Source organism: Peromyscus leucopus, chromosome 7 (assembly GCF_004664715.2).
Source record: "Peromyscus leucopus breed LL Stock chromosome 7, UCI_PerLeu_2.1, whole genome shotgun sequence".
Lineage (NCBI taxonomy): Eukaryota > Metazoa > Chordata > Mammalia > Rodentia > Cricetidae > Peromyscus > Peromyscus leucopus.
The window spans coordinates 64,947,313-64,975,230 of NC_051069.1; the positions used below are offsets into that span (position 1 = coordinate 64,947,313).

Genomic DNA, 27,918 nt, shown 5'->3' on the forward strand with positions numbered 1-27,918 from the left:
TAGCATTCTATTCCAGTATGTATTTTATTGCTTCCAAATATCAAAATATTAAACAGATTAGCTCTGTCTCAGACTTTGGTTGTCAAATGTATAATTGAGCCAAACACAATGAACACATATTTATTTGTTCTTCTTAGTATATGAAAAAGTAGAATTTGTTGCAATGTGTGGTTGCCTTCAAATAACCCAGCTGTCATGGGTAATGAATACAATGAATGTTTCTATGATAAATATTTCTTTCCTTACCAATACAGAGTTGAGTTTAATTTTAATTATGTGAATACTCTTGCTCAAGACTGTACATGAACAAAGGTATGCTGCATTTTAACTCAAGTTTGAAGATCACAACAAGAATGTTCATCAACTCTAATTTTATTTCATATGTTAATCTTTTCCTATATTTAATAATGCTATATACATACATTCAATATTTAGGAGATAATATTCAAGTATTTCTAGATGTATACTCACAATGAAGTAAAGCAAGACAAAAAATAATGGATGAGCCAGGCCATGGTGGCACAAGCCTTTAGTCCTAGAACTTGGGAGGCAAAGACAGGTGGATCTCTGTGAGTTCGAGGACAGCTTGGTCTATAGAACAAATTTCAGGACAGGTTCCATAGCTACACAGAGAAATATTGTCTCAAACACACACACACACACACACACACACACACACACACACACACACACACACAAACAGGATGGAGAAATGTTAACAATTTTTTTTCCACAGGAATGACAGCAGTCTGGACAGTGAGCCCAATTATTTGGCCATTACATGTAGTCCTGGCTGAAGGCCAACATGAAAGGAAAACTACTTTAAAGAGAAAGAAAAAAAAAAGACCTACAAGAAGATGTCATAAAAGGATACTATATTCTCAAAATAGACCACAGAGACCACAGAGATTTGCATATTAGAAAACCAGAATGAAGAGAGTCAGAGTGATAAGTTCTGTTCTTAGGCAATGAGGCCACAGTGACTGGCAAGACCACTGAAGGTACCAGTGTAGTCATGGAACACAGGATCCAATGTAGATAGAGTCCTGGAGATTCTGAACACAGAGCCATTTTTCCCCACTGGGGCAGTTAAGATGAAAGCATGTCAAGGAAATACAAAATTAGACATTAGTGGAGCCAAGCTTGTTGTGGTGGTGATAAAGAAATGAAGAGGCTGAGCTTTATGACTGGACATAGTATTTTCTCCATAATGACAACTGGAAAGAAGCACAGGGTGTAGATGTATAGAGGTGGCAAGAAATGAACGTGTTTAAAAGCAAACACAGCAATATAACCAAAGGCTCCAAACCATAAGAAAAGACAACAAATCCAAGTAAACCAGTTGGGTCTTGATGTCAAGAACATTACCATAGAGAATAGCAGAAATAAAAAGGGTTGGATAATGTAACACTGTTGGGAGGGGACTGTTTTAATTTAGTTTCTCTTTTTTGGAGGGGGAAGAAATGAATAATTCCTAGATTCACTGATGATATTATTTAAGCATACTTTACTAAGAAATACTTACTAGTCCCACATAGGCCACTCTTTGTTACCAGCTTTCTCTAAGAATGCCAGAGAAGCATCCTCTGAGTTTTCTTTTTCTTAAGTACACATGAAAGAAAAGGCACAGCCACCAGTCAATATGCTTAAAAAGAGCTATTGATTGTACTGAATACCCTGTGACTGACATCTGATAGCCCAATTTTGAAGTTGCATGCAAATGTACTTTGAAAATGCATCTGAAATTTGTGTTTGCATTTATGTGATAAAAATCAAAGAACTTTCATTTAGGTAAACATTAACTACACTTACTACAAATTAATATTTATAATGTAGTGTAGGAAACCACACTAATTCTAAGTTGTGCAATCTATATAGTTGCTAAGATGTAAATCAGAGGTATTAAAACCTAAAATGGCAGTATCTTTTAGAGCAATCAAACAAGCATACCTCTTGCAAAGCAGAATGACCTTGCTCATGAACAAGAATGGTCATGCTCTGGTTGAAGCTGACAAAGACAGATTTTGAAACTATTGATATCAGAAGTCCTGTCACTTTGATTCACCTTGAATAATTTACTGAAGTCATAAAACAACATGGTGCTTGACAATTAGAACCCATGGCAGGAAACTGGTCAAGTACTAATTAAACCCTGGAATCTTACTGCAGCTCCAGGTTATACACACAAAGGATTCTTAATGAACATTTATGTTTATTGCTGCACTCTGTTCACAACAGTCAGGATATCAGAATATCAGGATATCAAAATCAGCCTAGATGACCATCAATGGATGAATATAGAAAACGTGGTATATATGCACAATAGAATTACATTCAGCTTTCAAAAATGGAATTAGGGCACCTGAAGGAAAATGGATGGAACTAGAGGTCAATATGCTAAGTGAAAAAGCCAAATCCAGAAAGACAAAAATCATGTTTCTCTCATGCAGAATCTAGATTTGTTTCTGAATCCGTGCATGTATACAGTATGTGTTTGTGAGACATGAAAGTAGAAAGACAACTTTGAAGGAAGGAAAAGATCTTAAGGGAGCAGAAGAGAGGGTAATGAAATGCATGTGGCCTGGAAGCAAAAGGGGGACTATCTGGCAGGAAGAAACCAGCTAGAGTAAGACCTGGGGGATGGGTGGAGGCAATGGAAGAGATGAATAGGAACTAAAGTATAAAGACAAACATGTATACAAAGGCCAAAAAGAAACCCACTACTTTATAATGACCAACTTCTCTAGAGATAAAAATTTCTATATCCTCTATGTTGGGGGAACAGGCACTAGTGATATAGAAAGAACATTTTAAAAGTACCATTTCAGATTGCAAGAACATCACTCAGTGGCTTATTTGTTAAGACACAGTCAAAGCTTGGTGCAATTAGGATGATAACTAAATAAAAAATGTAAATTTACCAAATTTGAAACAAAAAATGAAAGCTATCATGTTATTAAAAGCTCAGTCTCACAATGATACTAAAAACAAATAAACCAGCAAGTAAAAAAATAGTAATTGCAATGGCTTAGCACTATATAGTGCTCAAATATGCTCTTAATAACAAATACATATTACATGTACATAATATCATATACCATAATGAATCCAAACTCTTCTTAGTATATTGACCAGAAGAGTGAAGAAATGTATTTTTAGAAAATTACTGACCACAACAAAGGTAAAATGAAATCATTTAAGTAGCAGGCAGAAAAGGATAGGGATTCAACAATTCTTAGACCTACAATGTTCAATGTGAGCGTCTCACCTATTTCTAATTTATCTTCATGTCACACAATGTGACAGTATATAGGCCATTTTCCCTTCCTCAAGAGATTTCTCCCTTCTACATGTTACACATTTATGAACACTGATTTTTTTTGTCATCCTTTACCTTAAAGTCAAAGGGTCAAAACCTATAATTTTTACTTACATAAGAAAATACTAAGTATTCTGAACTATTTAATATTAAATTACATTTAATGTAACTTTGGTAAAATGTATTTTATATTTTAACTTTCTGGTAACTGTCTACTTATAGACAGCATACATCTCTAGTCATTCTTCAATAGAAGGAATATTTTATTGTGCTAAGTAAGATACTTTTTTACTAATTCTACTAGGCATCATTTTAGACCATTCATGCAAATATTATTTTTAGAAATGATTAGAAAACCATGGGTCCCTATATTTGTTGAACTGAATAACTTGGCAGTAAAATTCAGTTAAGGCTCTTGGCATGGGTGACACCTCTTCCCACTCTGACCTGCTGCTGTGGTAAACCTGCACCTCATCTGTGATCTCATCTGGTGCATAATCTCCACCTAATATGTAAATCTTATCCTCAATCCCAATTGCACCCGCATTAAAGCCTGCACATTCAAAAGAGCCTTCTCCTTTCCAAACACAAGTATCAGGACAAAAACTATATACCTTATAGGTGGAAAGATCACATATATACAGGGTGCAGTTTACTGGGACAGCTTTAATTAGAGTAGCATGAAAGAACTGCCCAAACTCTGCTACTAGTTCAGACCACTGGTCAGTTGTAGCATTGTATTTAAAAAAACAATCAAGGGATGGGTTAAATGAATCTGCAATCTCTACCTCAGATCCAAGAACATAAATGACATTCTGGCATGCACTGGCTTCTGGGTAATAGATGCCTCTGGGTAAAGGGCTAACCGATGTCCACTCTTTGGATAGTGGATCATAAGATTCAACATCTAAGAGACTTTTAATATCCTGGGATCCTCTAGTCTTTCCACCTATAACAAATAATCGATTGAGAGCCATGACTGATGTATGCATGGTTCTTGGAGTTTTCATGGTTGAAACCAAGAAAAACTCATTTTTGACTGGACAGTAGCACCAGGTCTGGTCAGTGGCATCATGGTAAGACTCAGCAATATGAAGTCGAACCTTCCTACAGCACTTCCCTTTACAACCACCTGTTAAGAATATTTTCTCTCCATAGCTAGACAGACTAGATCCTGGCAAATCAATAAGATGTGATTGTGGCAGTATTTTCCATGAGTCAGTTTTAATATTATAGCAAAATGTATATTGATTTTCTCCATTTTCCTCAGTTTTATGGATGAATATATATTTTTCAGTTGTGGATGGTCGAGCATCAGGGAAGAGGCCACTAGAACCTTGCACACACTTAATGGCATCCACAATTATGTCAAAGCAGTTTGTGCTTTTGAGTAAACACTCTTCATTGAGCAGATAGTCTTGAAGTGTGTCCTCGGGTAGCTGATGTAACCTTACTTTTGTAATCAAGTGAGGCAGGTGCTTTCTCCTGGACTCTAAGTTGTATTTAATCCATGTGATGACAACCTTCAGGACTATTTCTTCTTCAGGCACATTTAACTCATCTGACTCCAGACACTTTTGTAGCACTCCAAAATTCATCTCTAAAAACTCTCTGGATTTAAATAGCAAATGAAAGTGACGTTGTACGAAGCATAAAGTGTGAGTAAACAAATGGGTAGAGCCGTAGCTGTCTGACAGAGATAACAAATGCAAACAATTGACGAGACTGATGCTTTTTATTAAAAAGTCACTGCAAACTTTGGACAGGAAGGGGACCTGCAGAAAGGATGACAGCTGGAAGAACATTTCCACATTTTCATCTGTTATTCTTGCTTTCCCAGTATAGGCGTAGTCAAGAAATGCCTTTACTGCTTTGGAGGACAAGTTAGTAATGGTAACACTTCCATCATCTCTTTCTTTCATGTTTACTTCAAACATGGCCCTGAAAAAATAAAGAAGAAAGAAGAACAAGTAAACAGGAGTATTTTATTCTACAATTATTATCAATATTACCATACAGATGTTTCTTTACCCTTTAGTTCATTTAAAATGTTTATGATACCACAATTAATGGCATCCTAATGAACTATTTTAACATTTAAAATAATTATATGCCATAATACTCATCTGATGATATATTATGTAACCTTCATATTAAAAATTTATACAATGTAGCTGAGATATAGTAAAAAATGAAAAAAAAAAAGGCTGTAAAGTGGTTCAAATTTTATGCACTGGTTAGTTCTTCTATATAACTCCGTTTTCTTCAATGGAAAATTAATTACAGCTGTGATAATAACTACATTTCTCAACATACAATGTTCAAAGTTTTAGGCTTCAAAAATTTACATCAAACAGAGAACACAATGAAGGGCCCACTGCCACCAATGATTTTGTATGGCTCTGTGGGAAAATCTATGAAATCAGATTCATACTGTATAAGGGACTGTGTGGCCAAAAACTAAGCCACACAAAGCGCCCCCCCCCAAAAAAAAGGGCCAAACCTATGTTTTTGTGGTAACAACCACTGGGTGACAGACTGCTCTCTGAATCTGAATAATCAGGCCAGCTCGGAAGTTAAAATTAAGAGATTGGGACTAACTTGAACTCAGGAGACACAATAATTACAGGTCATTTGGAAGTACCAGTGAATAAAATGTACTTTACTGTACAGCCTGCATCTGTGCTGATATTATAAAAAATACTGTGGTGGTTTGAATGAGAATGACCCCCATAGGCTCAAGTTTTAATACATGGTCCCCAGTTGGGGGAACAATTTGGGAAAGATTAGAAGGGGTGGTCCTGTGGAGGTGTGAGGTTTCAAAGAGTGATGCCATTAATAGTGTGTTCTCTGTCTCCTGCTTGTGGACTAAGATGTGACTTCTCAGCTGTTCTTGCCACCATACCTTTGCCCTGCCATCATGGGACCCTAATCTTACATTCTAAGCCAAATTAGACACTTTCCTTTACAAGCTGTTTTTTTTTTTTTTCATGGTGTCTCACCACAACAATAGAAAAGCAACTAAGACAAATACTATGTGTGCTATACCTGTGCTATACATAGCTAAATACTTGCTTGTACTTGGTGGTGTTGGGGTTGACTTTTTACTTTGAGTCTGTCCCAGAGAACAAATAAATCTATTAGTGAGCACAGCATCTACCTGAAGAATATGACAGGGTCTTTCAAATGAATAAGGAAAAGAATGATAAAGAGACTTTTTATAAGGCTATTTGATTCTTCTTAATACAAAGCCAAGTAAATGTAGTGACAAAATTATATGTATGCTGTATGTTACACAAGGACCTTCAACAATGTATGTCAGTTTAGAAATACTAAAGAGCAATGATTATATTATATACTATCTATGTATCTATGTACTACATTATTGGTTCAATGCAGTATTAAGTTTATGACCCCAAGAGACAGCTATCTCAGTGATAATGCAGCTTCTTCACTTATTGACTACATGACCAGCAGGAGGTTTCATTAATAATGAATATGAAAGGTATTCTATTAATGCTTGTTTTCTTGTATCACACATGAATAATATAAAAAAAGAAAAAAGCATGGCTAATGAATCTGAAAAAATAAATTAAAATATTAATTTGCATTGTAATGGGAAGTTCTAAACGGATACGTTATTTTAACTAAAAGATTATTAATATGCTACAAAATAACCTCAGGTTACATACTCAAGGAAAATCATATCACTATCAATAAAATTACTTGCAAAATAAAGGGATTAAATGAATTGTTTAGTGGGGAAGGGATGGAGAGGGAGAGCAATGAAAGAGGTATCTTGATAAAGGGGGTCATTATGGGGTTAGGGAGAAATCTGGTGCCAAGGAAAATCCCAGGAATTCATAAGGATGACCCCAGCAAAGACTCCTAGCAATAGTGGAAAGGGTGCTTGAACTGGCCATCTCCGATAATCAGATTGGTGACTACCCTAATTGTCATCATAGAACCTTCATCCAGTAACTGATGGAAGCAGATGCAGAGATCCATTGCCAGGCACTGGGCTGGAGCTCTGTGAGTCCAGTTGAAGAGAGGGAGGAAGGATGATAAGCAAGGTGGGGGGGATATCAAGATCAAGATGGGGAAGCCCTCAGAGACAGCTGACCCAAGCTAATGGGAGCTCACAGACTCTGGACTGACAGCTAGGGAGCCTGCATAGGACTGACCTAGACCCTCTGCATGTGGGTGACAGTGGTGTAGCTTTGTCTGTTTGTGGGGCACCTAGCACATGAGCTGGCGTTTTATAACCTACTCCCTATGGTGGGATGCCTCAGCCAGCCTTGATGCATGGACCTAGTCCTGCCACAACTTGATATGCCATGGTTTGTTGACTCCCATGGGAGGCCTTACCCCTTCTGAGAAGTGGATGGAGGGTGATGGTGGGGGGAGGTAGAAAGGAGATGGGGGGGACAGGAGGAGAGGAGGGAAGGGAAATTGTGGTTAGTATGTAAAATTTTTAAAAAGTCAATAATTTAAAAAATGAGTTGTTTAGATGAATAAGTGACTTAATCATTGCAAAGTATTAACTGTTACTATTTTAAGAAATCAAACATTTCCTAATAGATTGCTCACCTCTCCCCACATCTCTGTCTGTCTATCTACCCTACCTACCTATTAAGGTTTTATTTATTTTATGTATATGGGTGGTTTGTCTGCATGTATGTATGTGTACAAGTAATGCCTGTGAAGAACAGAAGAGGGAATCAGATCCTCTGGAACTGGAGTTACAGATGAGCTACCATGTGGATACTGGGAATTGAACCCAGAACCTCTGGAAGAGCAGCAGGTGCTCTTAATCACTGAGCAATTTCTCAAGTCCCAGGATTCTATGTGACTCATATTTGTCATGTTATCCTAAGTAGTTTTCTGTAAGAATGTGATTCCTTTTCAGTTCCTTGATTTTACATCTTAATCATAATTTGTGATAAGTAGTGCATACTTTTCTGACATTTTTATTTTACATTATTCTTGCAATGTAGTTAATTTTATCAAACTACAAGTATTATGAATTAATGGTTTATTTTAAGAGTATAAATGATTAAGTTTCTAGCCACATTTGTATATATTTTCATGTGAGCTATGTATTCATTTAACAAAATTCAATAAAGAACTGGTCATTCCTGCTATTTAAAACAGTCTAAAATTAAAAAAGAAAACTAGTATTCTATTCTAATAGTGATTTTAAAAGATGAATAGCAGACTCAAAAAGCTAGGAGAGGATATGAGGTTCTGCTGTGTCATGTACTATTTACTAATACTGCTAAAATTATTTAACTGCCTATCTGCTCAGCATTAAGTCACTTGAGGAAAAGTTAGGAATAAGCTGAACAAAATAGTATGTATGTGTTAAAGCATTTAAATGCCTAACCCAGTAGTCACACAAACAGCCCTTGTTAAACTAAATGGGTCAAAAAAGTCATCACTGAGAAGGGACAGCTGGGGAAGGAAGGGACATTGATATAGCTAAATAGCGATAAGGAGGCGGTAGAGAGTAACCAGAAGACAATATACACATGTAAAAAGCTCTCAAATAATTAACGTACTAAATTATTCAATTAAAAAATAAGTTTGATAAGAGCAGAGGATTATAAATTCAAATGCTTACAAAAACTTCTTGTTGTATTAGCTTGAAAACAATGAAGGGAAATCACACTGTATGCTCAGAACAGGATCTTTCTGTGTTTTGCTACGTTGCAAAACAAGAACTTTATTGACTAACATTAACTGAATGTAAAATACAGTATGCTAACCATTTATACATTATTTCTTTTATAAACTCTAGAATGACCCTATGTATTAATTCCTATTTTTATTTTTCTAATTTCCTTGTCAATAGTGAGGAGACCTAGGTCTGAAGAAGGTAAGTGATTTACCTAATGTAATGATGATTACATGACTAGTAAATAGTGGATCTGGGATTTAGCTTAGGGAATATATACTTAGAAACTAAGTATTTAACCACTAACTAGACAGATGCCTGTGAACAAAAGGCCACATCTGTAAGGATAAGGGACACAAAAAAGTTACCGGAAGGAAAGCTGAGTTCAAAAGGAGGAGGGCAGACAAAGGTGTCCTGGGGGTAACAGAGACTAACACTTGAGGCCCCAACATAGTTCAAAGAATGCCTAAGAGTATGTGAAGAAACAAAAAGCAGAGAAGGAAAGTTATATTTAAGTAAATAGCTAATTCAAGACTGCTAGAGCTTCTCTGGCCAAGAACACTGTGCAGTACTGAGTTCCAAATTCAAAGCAAAACTCCAAAGGCAGGTGTTCAATCAGTAGCAGATGGCAAGAACTGCTTGCTAAATAAAGTCTAGCTTATACAATTTACTACAATGGCAGTACAGCAGCTCTTAAATTACATGGTTATAAAAAGCAGGTTTTGAATTAATGATTGAAAACAGAACAGCACAAAGTTCAGTTACCGATTTAAAAAAATTGCAAATGCAGTATACTTTTCATTTTGCTTCATATATTCAATCTTACCCTGTTTTTATCAAATTGGTTGAGAGAGTAAAACCCTACTTAATTTTTATTCCCAAACTGGACACAATGTAGAGTACTGAAGTGAGAACTTGAGTTTACTGCGGTAAACTAGGAGGGCTGACTGCGGGTGTCAGCACAAGATACCATTCTCTTTACTGGCCAGCAGACAACTGCCACAGCACTATGATAATACATCAGACCTTTACCCTTATGCATCAGAAACTCACTATCATCATGGCAATCATCCTTCCTCAGCCTCCTGAATGCTGAGATTATAGGCATGAGCCACCATATGTGGAAGGAGAAATATTAAGTCCTCTGGACTCGAGTTCCTCACCTGGGAGATGGCATGGACACAACTAAAATTATTTTCTTCTTGGTCATTTTCTTTAAACTCAGCTTCTATTTTTGTTTGACTTGCCATTTCAACAAAGCTGACCCCATATGAACCCCACTCCCACCCAGAATAGCTCAAGGAACTAATTTTAAAGAACTTTGGGGATGGTGTCCTTGAAAGACTCTTAATTTTACAGCTGTAGCTTAAGAGTCCCTATTCAAACACTATTATTAAACTAGTTCTAATTAAGTCTTTTTATTAAGAATTAAAAATTGCTATAGCATGTTCAGGAGGCAGTGAGTTTTAAAATACAATGTAATTTTTTCCATATATAAAATATAAAGTATAGATGGGGGTAGAGTACCTGAAGAAGTCACTGCATGCTGCCAACACACAACGATGACATGGGATTATTTCTTCTTTCATTATTATTTTGAAATCATAAAAGACATTCTGTTCTCTAAAACTCTGTAGAACGCTTAAAATTTTCTGTCCATGATCTTCTGATGCAAGGAAATTCTTTTTCATTTCAGATGAGATTCCATTCCATGAGCCTTGTTCATCGAAATTGTATGAATTATCCATAGCCAATTCAACCCGTTCTTAGAACTGGAATAAAAAAATTAATGTTGTAGGAAGCTAATGAAATTTTCAGACTTAATTTGCCCTCTTCAGTCTGGCAAGATAGCTTATCAGGTAAAAGCTCTTGCCTTGCAAGTCTGGTGACCTAAGTTAGATTCACAGACCCCATATAAAGGTGGGAGAAGAAAACCAACTTCATACAGTTATCTTCTGACATCCACATGCTTATTAATACCCAATAATAAATAAAATGAATTTTAATCAATGTACTCATGGTGTGAAATTACAATAGAAATAATATGATAGTAAACTTTAAACATTTGATTTTATGATATTTAATAAAAAATTCTTCTTGAACTTTTATTTGAATTGGGAAATATGTAATTGAAGCTTGATATCTATTATCATAGGATTGACTGTAGAGGTTGTATAAATACCTACCTTCTTTAGGACTTCATTACATGTCTTAAATATTATTAAATATTATTCCTGAAGTAGTAGTTCTTTTAGTATACATTCTATACATGTGTTCCTCTTCTAAGCACAATCTTTTGTGGCAAAATCAGGATTAAAATGTTGATGCTGACATACTGACTTCGTATCTTCTAACTCTAACCCTAACCCTGACCTTCACAAGAGAACTGACTTAAAAAAAGCCACCCGAGTTTGGTGGTATTAGTTGATTTATGGCTGTGGTGGTTTGATTGAAAATGGCTCCCATAGGTTCGTAAAAAGTGGCACCATAAGAAGGTGTGGCCTTTGCTGGAGGAAGTGTGTTTGGGGGTGTGTGGGAGGGCAGACTTTGAGGTTTCAAATGCTCAAGCCAGGCCCAGGGTCACTCTCTCTTCCTGCTGTCTAGCCATTTGGATGTAGAATTCTTGGCTCCTTTCCCAGAACCATGTCTGCCTGTGCACTGCCATGCTTCCTGCCATGATGAAAGTGGACTAAACCTCTTAACTGTAAGCCAGCCCCAATTAAATGTTTTCTTTTATAAGAGTTGTTGTCTTAGTGTCTATTAACAGCAATAGAAACCATAACTAACAAATGGCCATTAGAAAGAAAACATTGGCCGGGCGTTGGTGGCGCACGCCTTTAATCCCAGCACTTGGGAGGCAGAGGCAGGCGGATCTCTGTGAGTTCGAGGCCAGCCTGGGCTACCAAGTGAGTTCCAGGAAAGGCGCAAAGCTACACAGAGAAACCCTGTCTCGAAAAACCAAAAAAAAAAAAAAAGAAAGAAAACATTGGTCCCAGGTGTCCTAGTTGAAAGCAGAAAGAAAAACAGCATGCCAATACTACTAATGTTTTAAAGGGTGTTCTAAACACAAGGTAAAGAATGCAAAAACAGTGGGAGGCTAGATTGTAAGCTCCTCCCCTGAGGACCTCTAACTTCCAGGTTCCATCCACAGAATACTCTAATTGCTGGACCCTGCTCCCACTCTTCAGAGCAAAAAGCCCAATCTCTAGACATAAAATCGCACCAATCTCCATCCTGAAAAGCTCCACCCTCTTCCTAAGAAAAAAAAAAAAAAAAAAAAAAAAAAAAAAAAAAAAAAAGCTATCCTAAGAAGCTCTATATAAGCTGTCTATCCTGTTGAGTTTGCTGCTGTTTCTTGCTCTAGCAGAGGCAATTACCCTCCTGTTTTTTTTTCCCTCCTAATCTCTTGTGTGAGGTTTGTTGTGCGGTGTGACTTTATGGTATTCCTTGGTTTCCAGCTTTCAGGATACCTTTCCATCTGAGTTGCAATACTTACACAGATAATCATTAACTTCCCAAATAACAAACTCAGCTCCAAACACAAAAGTGTTAACAGCAAAAAATAAGGAAATAAACAGGAAAGAAGGCTGAGAACTAGGGAAATCAGAGAAACAGGGAAACTGATTCCCTAGTACCTCTCTGTTGTACTTATTCATTTCCTTAAAATCCCCTGACTTCTAGTGGCTTAGGACAATTTATTCCTCTCAGGGTACTTAGCTGGAGCTTCTTGCTTGGGGTTTTCACATAACTGTAGATAGTCAGATTGCAGACAGCTATGGCTGGAATCGTCTGAAGTCTGAGATCTTCAATATGGCCCCTTTAAGGAAAGGAATAAATAAGAACCACTGAGGAATTGGAGGTGGAGTGTACAGTGTTACAATGGGTTTATAAGAAAAGGGAATGGTTTGTATAAATTTTTCTTTTTTGTTTATGTTGATGGTGGTAGTGGTTGTGTGTGTGTGTGTGTGTGTGTGTGTGTGTGTGTGTGCGCGCGCGCACTGTGTCCACCAGGCTAGCTAGTCTATAATGGGGACTGTCCTATCTCTGCCTCCTATCTCTTTAGGAGCACTAGGCTGATAGAGCCACTTCACATGAGATCCAGATCCACATCCAAGTCCTCATGCCTGCATGACAAGTGCTTCACCCACTGAACCAGCTCTCTGGTCTCTGGTCCCTCGATGATTCTTTTAAGAAATCCAACAAGGTCAGGCTAGAATAAAAAGTAGGTACTTTAAAAAAATGAGAGAAACATGGAATATATTAGTACACAAAGAAAAGAGGGTAGGTGTGAAGAGAACTTTTGATGATAATAACTTAAACTCAGCAACTATATCTGGTAGCATTCAGTCCTGGCCCACCCAGTGCCCTGACAACATCATCCTATGTAAAGTCCCCTTTAAAAAAAAACCCTCCCTCTTCTCTCCCTTCCTCTCTCTTGCCATGAGGTAGTGTGCACCTCCTCTTTCCCTTTTCTCCTTCTCTTCTACTCCCAGGCCCCGCCTGCTTTCCCTCTCTTCCCTTCTCCCTTCTCCCAATAAAACTTTCCACGTGGGTGCCGTGTCTGCATGGTGTAAGTGAGTTTCCATCATGCCCCTTGGCAGCTGCCCACCATGTCTGCATGGCGTGTCTCCCTCACCAGCCATGGGACATGTTGGCTCCACCTGCCAAGGCCTCTTTGATAGAAATTCCCAACATGCCCCCATGGTTGGGCATGGTCACTCAGGCCAGGCGGGACACCTAGTTATTTCCACCCAGTCATTTCCGGGTCAAATGTCTTGCGTGACCCAGGACCCTGTGGCTTTACATGGTTGTATAAAGCACGTGGCACAACCATGTTATCTATGTGCAAGCATGGAATAGCCACTTGGGCCTGTGTGCGCAGGCACAGCTCAGCCTTTATAAGCCAGTGCCATGATTCCCTGGCCCCCTCACACACCACACACATCTTTCCACAGGCCTATGCACATCTCTCTCTCTCTCTCTCTCTCTCTCTCCTCATCTTAATAAAACTCTTGTTAGTGGATTCTGTCGTGTTTCCTGACTTTTCCTCACAGGGTAAGAGCATTGCAAAAAAACCAACACTCTCTCCTGCCGTTTTACAAAAATATCCATACCTCAAAGCAAAAAACTTGGGACCCTTACACAATAAGTTAGACAACAGCATTATATATAAAAATTCCACTCTGTTAAGCGGTAAATATTAGTAGACAACAAATGGTTAGAATTTCTGTAGTTGCTTAGTGATACAAGCCTGACAGTACCAGTGAGAGACTAAGAGTTAGACAGACTTCCTGGAAGACAGACAGATAGGTTCTGGTCATGGCTAGGTAATAAAGGTGGCAAATTTCCAAGATGGCTGGCTCCTTCTTCATACTCCTGACTTGAGACAAATGCCTGGCAGCTTAAAGCAAAGGCCCTGTAGGGGTTTTTTCTCAGCCTGCTGATGTACTGTCTCAACAAGTTCAAGGTTGGTTGAGGACAGGCTACACAACAGTTGTGGGTAACCATTCTATCTTTATTCAAACTCACCACCCTCAAATTAGGAGAAAACTCTTCAGAGACTGTAAACATCCCAGCTCTGGAGAGGAGACTAGAGTTCCAGCTTGGCAGAGAGTCTTTTTCTCTGTGTGTCTGCTGCATACATGTGTTCTTACCCCCAGTAAATGCCTTTCTTCAGCTGCTGATGATTCTGTCTGCTACCTGTTACCTTTGAGATTTTCCCTGTCTTTTAATTCTTTAACCCCTAGTCTGTATCATTAGGACTTTGGATAATCTCCATGTGTAGTGGCTTTCCTGCTGAGCTCCTGGCTTGGCTCCAGAGAGCAGCACCTACCTCTAATCCTTCCTTTGTTTAACCACACCTTTTATTTCTCTTACCTTTTGTTTCTCTTATTGCCCTATGTGAATCTTGTCTGAGAGTCAAGGATCAGAGAGTCCCCCAAGGATCAAAGGCCTATGCAAAACTTGGTCCAGGAAACCAGGAAAACCAAGGTACCTGAGAAATGAAGTAATTTGCACCTGGCATTTGGTCTCTGGGAGCTCCTTTTGGGTTGCTTTGAAGGTATGGAAATTAACTATCTAAACTGTAAAAAAGAGTAAATAAATTTGTCCTAGGTGAAGGGAAGAGTGCTTCAGTCCTTTGAGGCTGGACCCCCTGCAGCCATGAAAGGCTAGATTCATTCTTAAGATGCCTCTGTGTCTTCATTCCACGGACCCGCGTGAACCCACACACTTGTGTAGCGACCACATAAGGACATCCATGGTTACCTCACTCAATATTGATATATCAACTATTTAAGACTGTCATTAACAATACTTTCTTCAAAATAGCAAGCTGAGACTCAAATTAAACAGCATTCCTAAGAACAAAAAAAGCTGTGTCTGGTCACTCAAGAAAGTCCTTTTCCCAAGGTCAGGCAAATTGGACAAAAGCCCCCATTCCTTCAGGGACTTGAAGAAAGATCCTGTTTGCTAAAAGGCAGTCATTGTGGCTTTTCTATTACCATATCACTGTGGTGCCTATTAACTTGCCAAGGTCAGTGCTAGCCTCTAGGCTCCCTCCATCACTGATCACAAGCCCCCTTTCTCCAGTTCCCATTTAACCCTGGGCATCTTTCCCATCCCTTCACCTTGCTTTCCTGGGAGACAGCCTTGGCAATTTGAAATAAACTTTTCTCCTTTTCCCCCCACAGAGTGCTACTTTGGATTTTCTTTACAGTATCCTTTTTCATTCAGTATAGAAACATGCTTGTTCACTTGAAGTCCATGCTTTGTAGAGCACTCTTCTGCTCCATTTCAACATCAACCAAAAGCTTAGAGAGCAGTTTTAAAGCTGAGTGGTGGTAGCTCACTCTTTTAATCCAAGTACTTGGGAGGAAGAGACAAGTGGATCTGAGTTGGAGGCCAGCCTGGTCTACAGAGAAAGTTACAAAATAGCCAAAGCTACACAGAGAAACTCTGTCTCAAAAACCAGAACAAAACAAAACAAAAAAACCAAAAAAAAAAAAAAAAAAAAAAAGGAAAAAGAAAAGAAAAACAGTTTTATTTACAAGATAGATCTTCATAAGGCACTGCTCAAAAGTTACCACAATAGATCACTTTTGAGATAGGGCCTCACACTGTTGGCTAGCTTTGAATTCAAGAAGGCTCCTGCCTATAACTTTATTATAAAATAACTGTCAGGTTTAAAGAAAACTCAAATTTCCCAAACTCCAAAAGGTAGTCCATAGTCCAGAAATGAGCTCAACCTGAACTACAAGAGCACTTCTAGTGGCCAGATAAAACTCAGCACCCTCAGGAACTTGTTAAACCAGTTCCCATCTGCCAAAGAGCCATTTCCCTTACGGAAGGAACATATGGCTACCTATCAACATATCAAAAGTACATGCTGGCCTTAGATGCCCTCAGTATCTCAAATACCTTTTATACACTTCAAAGTCCACACTGACATCCTAGTCCTTCTCATCTCCTTCACCCTAAACTCCTTCCAGCTCATGGGCTTCCCTCCCCCAGCTACTCCTTGTAAGGCACCTGAGACACAAGAGTGTCCAGGCCCCTCCCCAAGGACCTCCAACTGCCAAGTTCCACCCTCAGAACACTCTGTCCTAACATCTACATCCAGCCCCTACCCTACAGAGTAAAAAGCCCAAGCTTTGGACATGAAATCCCACCAATCCCAACCCTGGGAAGCTTCACCCTGAAGAGGTCCACCCCTCTATCCTGCGCCAAAAATACTCTATATAAACCCTGCCTTCTGCTCAGTTCTCTGCTGTTTCTTGTCGGAGCAGAGGCAGTCACCCTCTGGGTTTTTCCCTCCCAATAAATCTCTTATGTGAAGTTTGTTGTGTGCTGTGACTTTGTGGTATTCCTTGGTGCCTGAATGCCAGGTTACCTTTCCATCCGAGATGTAATGCTTACATTTGGTGCTTACATTTGGCTAGCCTCTCTTAGTGCCTGCATTTTTCATCATGATCTAAGCTGCACTTGAAAGGATAATGGCACTGATTGTTCGGCAGAAGTCATGAGCCATGGTTACCAGAGTTAGAATGGGCTTTTTTTAGAGAGAAGAGGGGATAGGACAGGAGAAACCAGGCCTGGCAGAAAGAGACGGAGTGTGTATGTGGGGGGGGGGGGGGAGACAGATAGACAGACAGACGACACACACACACACACACACACACACACACACACACACACACACACACACACACGGGAATATGACACTGCCTTATAAAGGCCAGGACGCATCTGCACACACAGGCCCAATCTCAGATCATGAGGTTACGTGACTACATAACTATGGGGTGTGGGTCACGCAGGACGTGTGACCTGGAAATGGAGATGACTAAGTGTCCTACCTAGCATTTGAGACCATGGGGCATGGTTGGAATTCTTATCAGCACTAGGATCCTATCCCTCATCTCCAGTTCACCCACAAGAGACTCACCTTCAGGCTCACCAATCTCTTGGCACCCCATCCACCAAGGGCAATTTGGCGAGTTTCCTCTTTGGTGACCGTTGAGTGTCCAGCACTCCCTTGTTACTCCTGGAGGTAGAGGTGCCCCCAGCCACAGTCTTTAAGGCTCCAGCCAGCTCTCTTCACCTGACCCTATACCCCCACCCCTGGAGCTGCAATCCTGCAGTTTCCTTAGACCTAACTGGGCTATTATTGTGCGTCTTCCTGCCCTCTTCTCCCACCCTCTCCTCAGAGCTGCCTACAATGCCACAGTTCCTCTAGGTCCTCATGGCTTTTTTGACTCTGTTCTCCAACCCTTTCCTGTGGATTACATTCCCATCTCAGAGCTTGGTTTTTGTCCTGTTACCAGGCTTCCAGTCTCTCTGGCTTAGGCAGGCTAAGGCCCTGATCCCCAATAAGTGTGGTGACAACCCACCGAGCAGTTTGGTCCTCACTGACTCACGGAGATGCCCACAACTACAGGCTGCAGGGACATTTCCCTTCTTCTCATCCGTGGGAATGTGCCCACAGCCTCTAATTCATCCTTAGAATGCCTCTAAGAAAACCTCCAGACTCAAACACCTAGCATCTGATCTAAAGGGCCTTAAGTTTATTCACTTTTGCAATCAAGTTTGGCCTCAATACTAGATAATCAATCCAGAGAGCCACCTAAAAGCCCCCTAGATCCTAATATTATTTGGGAACTTTACAAATACTAGGAGTGATCAGGGAAATAAAAAGAGATTCCCCATTCCCAATTTTTTCTCTGCTCCAAGCCCTGTCTTTGTCTGGTTCCTCACCACCCTCCACCCCCCAACCCCTTCATTGTTTAAAAAACCTGTCTTTTAAGTTACCAGTTGATAGATCTGTAAGTTCGTTGCAAAGTGGAAGCCAGGAGCCAAACCTAGCAACAGGGGGAGAAAGCAAAGCACTAGGCCAGTTGCTCTGTGTACACATTCTGCAAATACTCTTCATTGGCTCAGCTCCCTCCTGCAACGCCTCTGTCTATAGCCAGAGCTCAAAATTTTCCTATCTCTAAGCTTTATTTGTTCTTATCCTATCAGATTCAGTTTTACAGGGATTTAGGTGTCTTTTAGATATGAATGGCATTAGACTGTTGTTTTATGTTGTCCCACTTCAATTAAAAGCTGGCTCTGGAATTGGGGTATGGGGTATGGCTTGCCCCTCCCCCATCCAAGCATGTTTGTTTAAAAGATTTCCTCTAAAATCTCCCCTATCAGGTGAGCCACCTGACTATGTGACAGAGAAAGGAGAGCAAAACAAAATAAAGAGACAGACTATTCCCAGTGGGGACTATTGCTACTCATCTCATACTCTTGGTTTTGGTTTAACTCTCTACAACTTTTCCTAAGGTATAAATCTTATCTCAAGATTTGTAAAACTACTGTGTAAACTTTCTGTACCTAAAGATTTGCAAGCATATTGGAGATGTTTATAACCCTGTAAATTTTGTAACAAAGGGGTTAACTTAAAACTCATAACACCAGGGATGACAGCTAAAAATCTACACATAGGTCATCTTAAAGGAAACATGGGGCTTGCTGTCATCTTAGTTCCTGTCCCCCCCATAGGGACAGAGGCGGCCATGAGACAGACAGCGGGGTTGGAAAGGATGGGTTTTGCCTCACTCCCATCTTAAAAGTGTCCACATGACATAAGCCAACCAAGGTACAACTCCTCCTAGCTGTGAGGCCCAAACCAGATGATTCTTCCACTGTTTTTGATCCCACTAACAAGCCTCTCCCTTATTAGCCTCAACCCACAGTTCCTCATCTTCCTCTCCAGCATCTCTAGTTTCCCTTTCTCCCTCCTTAGTGACAGGCTGCCCACCCAGTCAGGACTGAGGCAGTCCCTAACCATGATGGTGAATGGAATTACAGTATCCTGAAGGGGCATCCTTGCTTGGGATCAATTTCTAACTTGCCTCCTAGCTGGTCTTCACAAGGCCACCCTTAAAGTGGGAAATCACTAAATAATCTAATAGGTCATCCAGTACAAACATAAACCATCTCAATCCCTAGACCGCCTCACAAAGGTCCTTTTACAATATACTAGTCTAGATCCTGAGACCCCAGATGGAAAACAACTTCTCAGACCCACTTCTCCCAGAGTTTCCTTGATACTAGGGCCTAATTTAAATGTCTAGAGAAAGGACCCCTGACTCCTCAGGCAGAAGACACAGTCGTAGCCTTTAAGGTATACCATGTCAGAGATAAAAAAGCCTGAAAGCAAAAATACCTGATTCTGGCTAAGGCTTTTCAAGTGGCCATGGCAACCATGTAGGTTCCCTGGCCTCCCAAAGCCTGAGAGCCTGTGGGTCTCTGTTTCAAAGGCAGTCAGGAGGGTCACTTAGCCCGGGCCTGCCTGAACCCATGTAAACCACCCAAACCATGTCCAAGGTGCCATCAAGAAGGGTTTTGGGGTGTTGACTGGCCCCAGGTCCCTTGAGGCATGGGGACATCAAGCTCAGGTGGCCCTTCAGATGATGTCCTATATCTGGCCACAGACAACTGAGGGGGCCCAGGTTCCCACGATCCTCCCTTGGCCTGACCACTGCCATCTCTGACTGGGAGTCTCAGGTAGACATCACAATATCAGGGTGATCTATCTCTCTCCTTCTGGACACTGGGGCCACCTTCTTACTCCTGATGGAGTTTTGGGGACCCACCTCTCCTTCTTGTTTATTATCAGAATAGGGGAAGAGCCTCACCAAACCTCACCAAATATGTCATCCAGGCTCCATACCACTTTCTTCACAGCTTCAGGGGACTTAAGCCTCTTATCTCTCACCTCTAAGAAAGAATCTTCTGTACCCCATTTCTTCCCCCTTTAGTACTCCCATACTCTGGGGTGGGGGGAATGACTAACAACAGTGGAACCTACCACTTGGTTTAGGATCTCTGACTTAACAACTCAACAGTAGTTCCCCTTCACCCCATAGTACCCAACCTCCATCCTCTTTACCATCCCCTCTGAGACCTTCCCATTTCTCTGTCCCAGATCTCAAGGGTGCCTTCTTTTCCATACATCTTGATCCACAGTCACAAAATACCTTTGTCTTTACATGGACTGATCCGGATACTCATCTTTCTACCCAACTCTCCTGGATTGTCCTACCCCAGGGGTTCTGGAATATTCCATATCTACCTGGCCAGGCTCTAGCCTCTAACTTGTTCTCTCTAATCTCTCAGCTCCATCCTGGAACTCTCACAGCTTCTCTATACCCTCCTGGGCTTCTCTCTTACCTCTCAGCTCCCACTAGGAGCTTATAGAAACTCTAACAGAGTTGTTTTGAGACCCTTCCTCTCTTCCTCTATGGTCTTAGATTTTTATTAAAGCATCACTCTGTTACTAGGAACAGCTTGGCCTTAGTACATTTTGATGGCCTAAACTGACATGTTCAATTTTCAATAGTGGCAACTTCTGCCACTACACAAATGGTCTGAAAATCTTTTATAGCTAAACTTGCTCTCTCCTGTACTTCTTCCTAACTCTACCTGTCTGGGGTAGCTCTTACAAATGGATATTTATTGTTCAAGAGACCCCAACCTTTAACCAAGAGCCTGTCCTAATAGGGTCATGAAATTGCTCTTTATCAGGCTATAAAAGGCTGATTCAGTTCCCTTTAACTCCCTTATTTATTTCTCCTTCACCAGTGCTTACCCCCATGCCTGTTTTTTCTATTTCTGTGTGATAATTCCTGCCTTTAAAAACAAAAATTTAAAAAAAAAACCACAACAAACAGGTTTATGATAAGACTTAAGAAACAATGCTTTAATGAGGCATCAAAGCTACACCTCCATGTATTCATACAAGAATGTACTTCTTAGTGGTAGACAAAGAATCACCTAGGTGGTGTTAGTTTTAAAAGGACATGAAGGGTTCATAGAGAGAACCTGAGACTTGGCACTGGGTGGTAGGACTGAAGTTCCTAAAGAGAGCCCAAGAGGGGCTACTGGTGAAAATGCAGCCCATTTGCAATGAGGGTCTAAGAAAGTTATGAATGTCTAAGAATGTGAAAGCTTCAGTAAGTTTAGAGGGTTTAAGAAAGTTTTTAAAGGTCTGAGGATACAAAAGCTTAAAAAAGTTCTAAGTTATAAAAAAGTGTTTTAAGGTTAAGGCATGTAAATAAAAATTCTGAAGGTAAAAGAAAGTGATTTAAGGTAATGAAAAATGTTTCAGATTTCTTTCTTCCTCTATGCTATTGTTATATTAAGATTTCAAAGGTTTAGGAAACCTTTATACTTAATGGTTCTACCAGACCACTCACATGGTAGCATCTGGAGACTGCTCACCAGCAGTTTGCCAAAAAGAGATACTTGTCCTTGTAACACCTACATTGACATCTGAAACACCGGTCCCCTATGCCTGCTTTCTCTATGATCATAGAGATCACTGTTGACATGGAACAGAGACTTATGAAGGATGTCCTTACTGGCCCTGTAGGAGATATGAAGCATATTCAGGAAAGTGTTCTACCTTTTATGCAAAATGACCAATCTTTTATATTCTATTTGATGACTCATGGTACTGCAGATGGGATACAGAGGCCTTAGTAAACTTTACTATAGCATTTATCACAGCCATCCATCAGGCATAATCAAAATATAGAGGGTACACATCCTACTCTCTCAACCCCTAGGTATAGACAGGTAGAAGTGGTCCAAAGCTCCTCAAAGGTCCTTATATCCCTAATATCATCCCTTTTTGATACTGATCCCACCTCCCTCTCATATCATTTCACACATCTCTCTCTTCAATATCACAGACTGCTTTAACTCTTTAGGAACATGCTTTGTGAGCACACTGAATTTCACAGACAACAGTAATTCCGTAACCCTTGGTACTACCTCCTAGCCCCTATGCCTAAACACCCACAATGCCTTGATTCTCTGTGGCACTTAGGTTTATCACTACCTACCTTACCTGTTGGGTAGTCTAGGACTTGTGCCCTGGAGCTCCCTGTTCCAAAACTAGGGGTGGTACCTGGTAAAGAACTTGCCAATTCCTATCACAGGGTTTATAGCAGCATGGGATGACAAATAAGCAGTTTGGGTCCTACGCTTTTTGCAGTCCTGGGTACAATCACCTAGCTATGTACCATCTGCTTTCCTGTCAGTTCATCCAGGATCACCAATGGGTGGCTCAGACCATCCTTATATTTCAGGGCCAAATAGACATCCTCATGGCCATAAGTGCTACAAAATCAGCAAGGATTAAATTTACTAACAGCAGAGAGAGGTGGTCTTTGTCTCTTCCTCAGAAAAGAATGTTCCTTCTGTATCAGTCAGACCTGACAACTCCAGATAAATCTTCAAGAAACAGCTCGATGCCTCTGGCCAGTGGCTCACTGACAAGTCTAATATGGAATTGGATACTACCCTTTTTAACTCCCTTTCTCCTCCTTTTCCTAATCCTACTAGTTGAACGCTGCCCTATAAACATCTTGTCTAGATTTTTTTCAACAATAGATTCAAAACATTTCTAATCAGACTTTTAATCAGTCACTACCCTCGGATTACAGCTCCCAGCTAGAGCGAGAGGCCAGCAACTCCAGTTACACCCGATGGTGAAGATCAAGTCTACCCACACAGGACTTCAATGACCTATCCAATGGCAGTAGTCTATGATGACCCTATCCAATGGCAGTAGTCTATGATAACATCACTCCTCTTTCCAGTAACCTGACTGTTTATCAATAACAAACAAAAAAGAGGGGAAACATGTTAAGATCAATCCGTGTGAGTCTATTTAATGGGTAATAGGGATTTATTAAGATATAAATTGAGAAAATACACTCACGAATACAGAACAGAGTAAACAGCTGAAGTCGTCCTCTGTTCTTTCTGGTGCCAAAGCACCTGGCCTTTGGATCACAGGAAGAAAGAAACATGTGATGCCTCTCTCTTCTCCTTAAAGAGGTCATGAACAAAGGCAAGAAACACCATCTCCTTCCCACTCTTTAGCCCAAGGTCATAGGCCAAGCAAATACCACTACAGGACTGTTAGCCACTTGGAACACAGGAGTGGCCAGACCCCTCCCTGAGGACCTCCAACTGTCAGGTTCCATCCACCACAGAACACTCTAACTGTCCTAATGGCTGCACCCAACCCTCACCCTACAGAGTAAAAAGCCCAAGCTCTGGACATGAAATCTCACCAATCCACCTTGGAAAAATTCACCCTGAAAAGGTCCACTCCCAACACCAACCCCCGCCCCCCAAAGGAACTCTATGTAAGTCCTGACTTCTGTCTGTTCTCTGCTTTTTTTTTTTTTTTTTTTTTTTTCTGCCCTAGCAGAGGCAGCCATCCTCCTGGGTTCTTCCCTCCCAATACATCTCTCTGGAAGGTTTGTTATGTGCTGTGACTTTGTGGTATTCCTCGGTGCCCGACTGCCAGGATACCTTTCCATCTGAGATGTAATGCTTACATTCTTCATCATTACAAGCTGACTGTTTTACTATTCTGGGCTCTTTCTATTCTCTATTTCTGGCTAGTTAGTATCATTTCTTCTCATACATAGCCCTAGCCATGTCCACCCTGCTGACCATGTTCAGTCTACTCTCTCCTCTCCTCTTCTTTTCTCTCTGCTTTGGATTCTGGAAGATGCCTCTGAATATTTTCTCTTATGAACAAAAAGAAACAAACAAAACAAACAAAAAACCACTTTTCCCTTCACCACATTGCAGAGCAGTTATGTCAGCAGTTCCTTTACTGCTCCCCTCTTGTTTATACCTGGGGTGAAACACTCATTTATATCCCAGGTTTCTGTACCAGATACATGTGAGGGAGTACAGAGAAAAAAAAACCCAAAAAACACCTTTACTGCTCTACAACATGGTTATGGTTTTTATTGTAGATATGAGAGAGAGAGAACAGCCAGAGGCATCTGGAAGAATTTACTATATATAGCAGGCTAATCTTTATGGCAATCCTTTACCTCAACCTCTTATGTATAGGGATCACAGGAGTAATCTGCTCCATGCTTCCTCTTAAGCCAGATTCTAAATTCATACACTCTATCTGTGCTATTTCTTTATTACTACTATGCAGAAGAACACATATGCTAAGTGTTCATGGAAGTAACTTTCAAACACAGACTATATTGAAATTATAAAAATTAGTTTAAAAACTTAAAATCTCAAGAGTTAGGCTTAACAACAAATCCTTGTTATAAAGCAATGACACAAAAGCACGTGCTACCTGAAAAAGTAAATTCAACTAAGGCTGGGCTGAGTTTGACCTCATCTGGGCTTTGTTTCACTATAGCCTCCCATCACTGATCTCTAAATATGGAGTTTATTATAGACATTAGTTATACAAAAGTACTGTATTGGTCAGGGTTCTCTAGAGTCATAGGACTTAGAGAATAATCTCTCTCTCCATATCTATATATACCCATATATCTATATCAATATATATATACACACATAAAATATATATATATATATATATATATATATATATATATATATATATCCATATTGGAATGATTTCTAGGCTGCAGTCAAGCTAATCCAACAATGGCTAGCTATGAATTGAAAATCCAAGAAACCTCAATCCCACAAACTGGAGGTCTCGGCTAGTCTTCTGTATATGTTGGAACCCCAAAGAACTAAGCTTCAATGACAGTGAAAGAATGTATGTGCTAGTAAGCTGAGGGCAAGTGGGGAAAGAGCAAAAGCTTTCTTCTTCTATGTTCTTATATGACTTCCAGAAGAAGGTATGGAACATATTAAAGATATGTCTTCCCACCTTAAGATTTAGATTAAAGGCATATGTCTTCCTGACTCAATATCCAGATCAATGGTGTGTATCTTTCTGTCTTAAACATCCTGACTAGAAGTTGATTTATCCACTTCAAATCAAGCAGAAAATCTTTCCCAGGTGTACCCTCCATTTCTGGATTGTAGTTCATTCCAGATAGTCAAGCTGACAACCAAGAATAGCCATCACAAGTACTGAGTAGGAACTAGAGCTGTTTTGGAGAATACGGCATACATACAACTATACTTCCCGCATTTTCTTTCTTTTTGTGTTTATCATCCAATGAGGATGTGCTGCTATTTGTCCTGCATGCCTTATATCCTCTTTAACTTCACTAGCTACTTATAAAAAGCAAATACTATTATTATCTCTTATTTTATAGATGGGGAAAAATGAAGTTTTGCTAATTTAAGTACTAATTTAAATCACATATAGTGAGTAAGTGGGGAACTGGAAAGTAAACCCAGATAGTCTGACTTTGGAGCCCTTGCTGTCATTAACTACAATACTACAGCCTTTTTGAGGATGTGTTTGTTGAGACATAAATGATGAGAAGGTAAATCATTGGTGGGGGGAAATATATAAAGCCCTCAGGTGAAAAACAAAGCCTTCAATTTTAGAAAATTACAGGTAGTTAGTACAGTTGCCAGGAGACAGAGATGCACAAAGCAGGTAAAGAAACCACTAACTTCAAACATGGCAGTGTTTTGATGTTATTTCCGTTCTTAGAATATATTTCTAGCTCATATGTGACAGATAAGTTGAAGGAAGGTTATTTGTTAGAACATTTACAGACAAGCTATTATTTTTTTTTTTTTTTTTTTTTTGGTTTTTCGAGACAGGGTTTCTCTGTGTAGTTTTGCGCCTTTCCTGGAGCTCACTTGGTAGCCCAGGCTGGCCTCGAACTCACAGAGATCCGCCTGCCTCTGCCTCCCGAGTGCTGGGATTAAAGGCGTGCGCCACCACCGCCCGGCCACAAGCTATTATTGTAGAAGGCACTATTCTAAAAATGCATGGCAACAAATAGCTAGACACAAGTTTTAATATCAGGCTGTATCTCTAGCTCAGGGACATGGCAAAAAGCAATACTATCCACCACTCTGGAATGATTGCCAGAATGGTGATGAGACCTCTTGCTTTCTGGCACACACACAATTTTTCCTTCTCTGCTAGACACTTTCCATAGCATGCAAATTCCAGAACTCTTCATCTTTAAATACACATCAAACAAACAAAGTATCTCCACCCCTTGACTTCTTATTTTCCTATAACCACCTCTGTATTTTTTCTTCTCCTTATCCAGGAAAACATGTCTGACAATACTCTTTGGTACCATCACCTCCAATCATCATGAACCTAGTCATGCTCCTCTTTTGCCTACTCAAGCTGCCCTGGCACGTGTCATCACACTAATCATTAAAACACGGGGGAGGAGACACTGTAAGAGGATGCTTAATTACATAAGATGTAAAGCAGGAACCTGAATTATTATATTTACTGATATGGGCATTAGTACTTGATTACTTTATTCATCCTCACTTTGTTTACTGTAGCTTTTTATGTGTGCTGCAGACACCGTGTCACATTGTGAACTCTCTGCAATCTTCAAATCTTAAATAGCACCTCACTCACGCTTTTAACAGGCAAGATGTTATATCAAGATAGTATTGTCTGTGTGTAAGCACATACTCAAAAATTCCAAGTACCCGCATAAGACTCGAGGGGGCATGTCATATCACAAAAATGTTAATGGGAACAAATAAGGATCAGACTTAAGCCATCTTAAGGAGTACAGAACTCACGGGCAGTGGTTGTATATATTAGATTACTGCCGGCCCTTCCAGATCCTTCCTGGCAGCCTTAAGAAGGGAACAGGCTAAAAAAGTGCGGAATCTATATTCATCCGCAGAAACCAACTTTTCCCTAACTCGGCCAAGACTTTGCTCAAGTGGATGTTCACAGAAGAGCCGTCAACATCCATCTACAACAGCAACCAAGTAAACAGAAATGCACCGGTGCGACTTTGCCGAAGTCTGGGAACAGCATGGGGCCCAAAGGTGCGCGGAAGCCGTGCCTTGATTCCTTGCGGGGCTGGCTGAACATAGAAGGGCCTTTACCGAGACGGCTCGGGGTAGGCAGGGAGGTACGGGGGGTGGGGGGGGGTAGTTCTGCAAATGGCAGGGAAGAGTCACCTCCGTGCCGCCGTGATGATGATGCACAACTCCGGTGGCAGCAGGCTCCTCACTGCGGACCCTCCCTCTCCAAAGCGCCCACGGGCTGCACCGAAGCCAAGGGTCACAAGCCCCTTGCCCTGGGCAGAAGACTCCACTGCCCCCTTCCCTCAGACCCCGTAGCTCACCCACCTGCAACTGCAGTGCGCCAAGTCTCCACCCAGGTCCACCTGCAGAGCTCCGGCTGCGGTTGGCTTGTGCGACTGTCCCGTTAGCGCTCCCTCCACTGTGAGTGGCCTAACGGTTCTGAGAGACCGTAGTCCCGCCCTTCCCGAGGCTCCAGAGCCATGGTCACAAGACGTCACCCAGTGCCGCAGAGTTCTGACTCGACTCCTCCTCCTCCACGAGCCGCCCTACCCTCCTCCGGGTTGGGGGCGGGGCAGCACCAGGCCACGCAACAACGTGTAGGGGTGGAGTCTGTGAACGTCACAAGCAGGCGCCCGACTTC

At 40.6% G+C, this 27,918-nt stretch overlaps 1 protein-coding gene across 4 annotated transcripts; it reads right to left on the minus strand.

Annotated features, from left to right (window-relative positions):
• On the minus strand, positions 1-27,855 carry Kbtbd3 (kelch repeat and BTB domain containing 3). 4 transcript variants are annotated; one of them, XM_028893027.2, is made up of 3 exons: positions 27,603-27,855; positions 10,524-10,768; positions 1-5,260 (listed from the first exon to the last, which is right to left on the minus strand). In XM_028893027.2, the coding sequence occupies exons 2-3, from the start codon at positions 10,742-10,744 to the stop codon at positions 3,658-3,660; spliced, it is 1,824 nt and encodes a 607-aa protein (XP_028748860.1). In that variant the 5' UTR covers positions 10,745-10,768; positions 27,603-27,855; the 3' UTR covers positions 1-3,657. The 4 variants fall into 4 exon arrangements, with proteins under 4 accessions (XP_028748860.1, XP_028748862.1, XP_028748861.1 ...); XM_028893029.1 differs by lacking the exon at positions 27,603-27,855 and adding an exon at positions 27,432-27,596; XM_028893028.2 differs by lacking the exon at positions 27,603-27,855 and having other exon boundaries at positions 10,524-11,707.
• Positions 27,856-27,918: the final 63 nt, after the last annotated feature.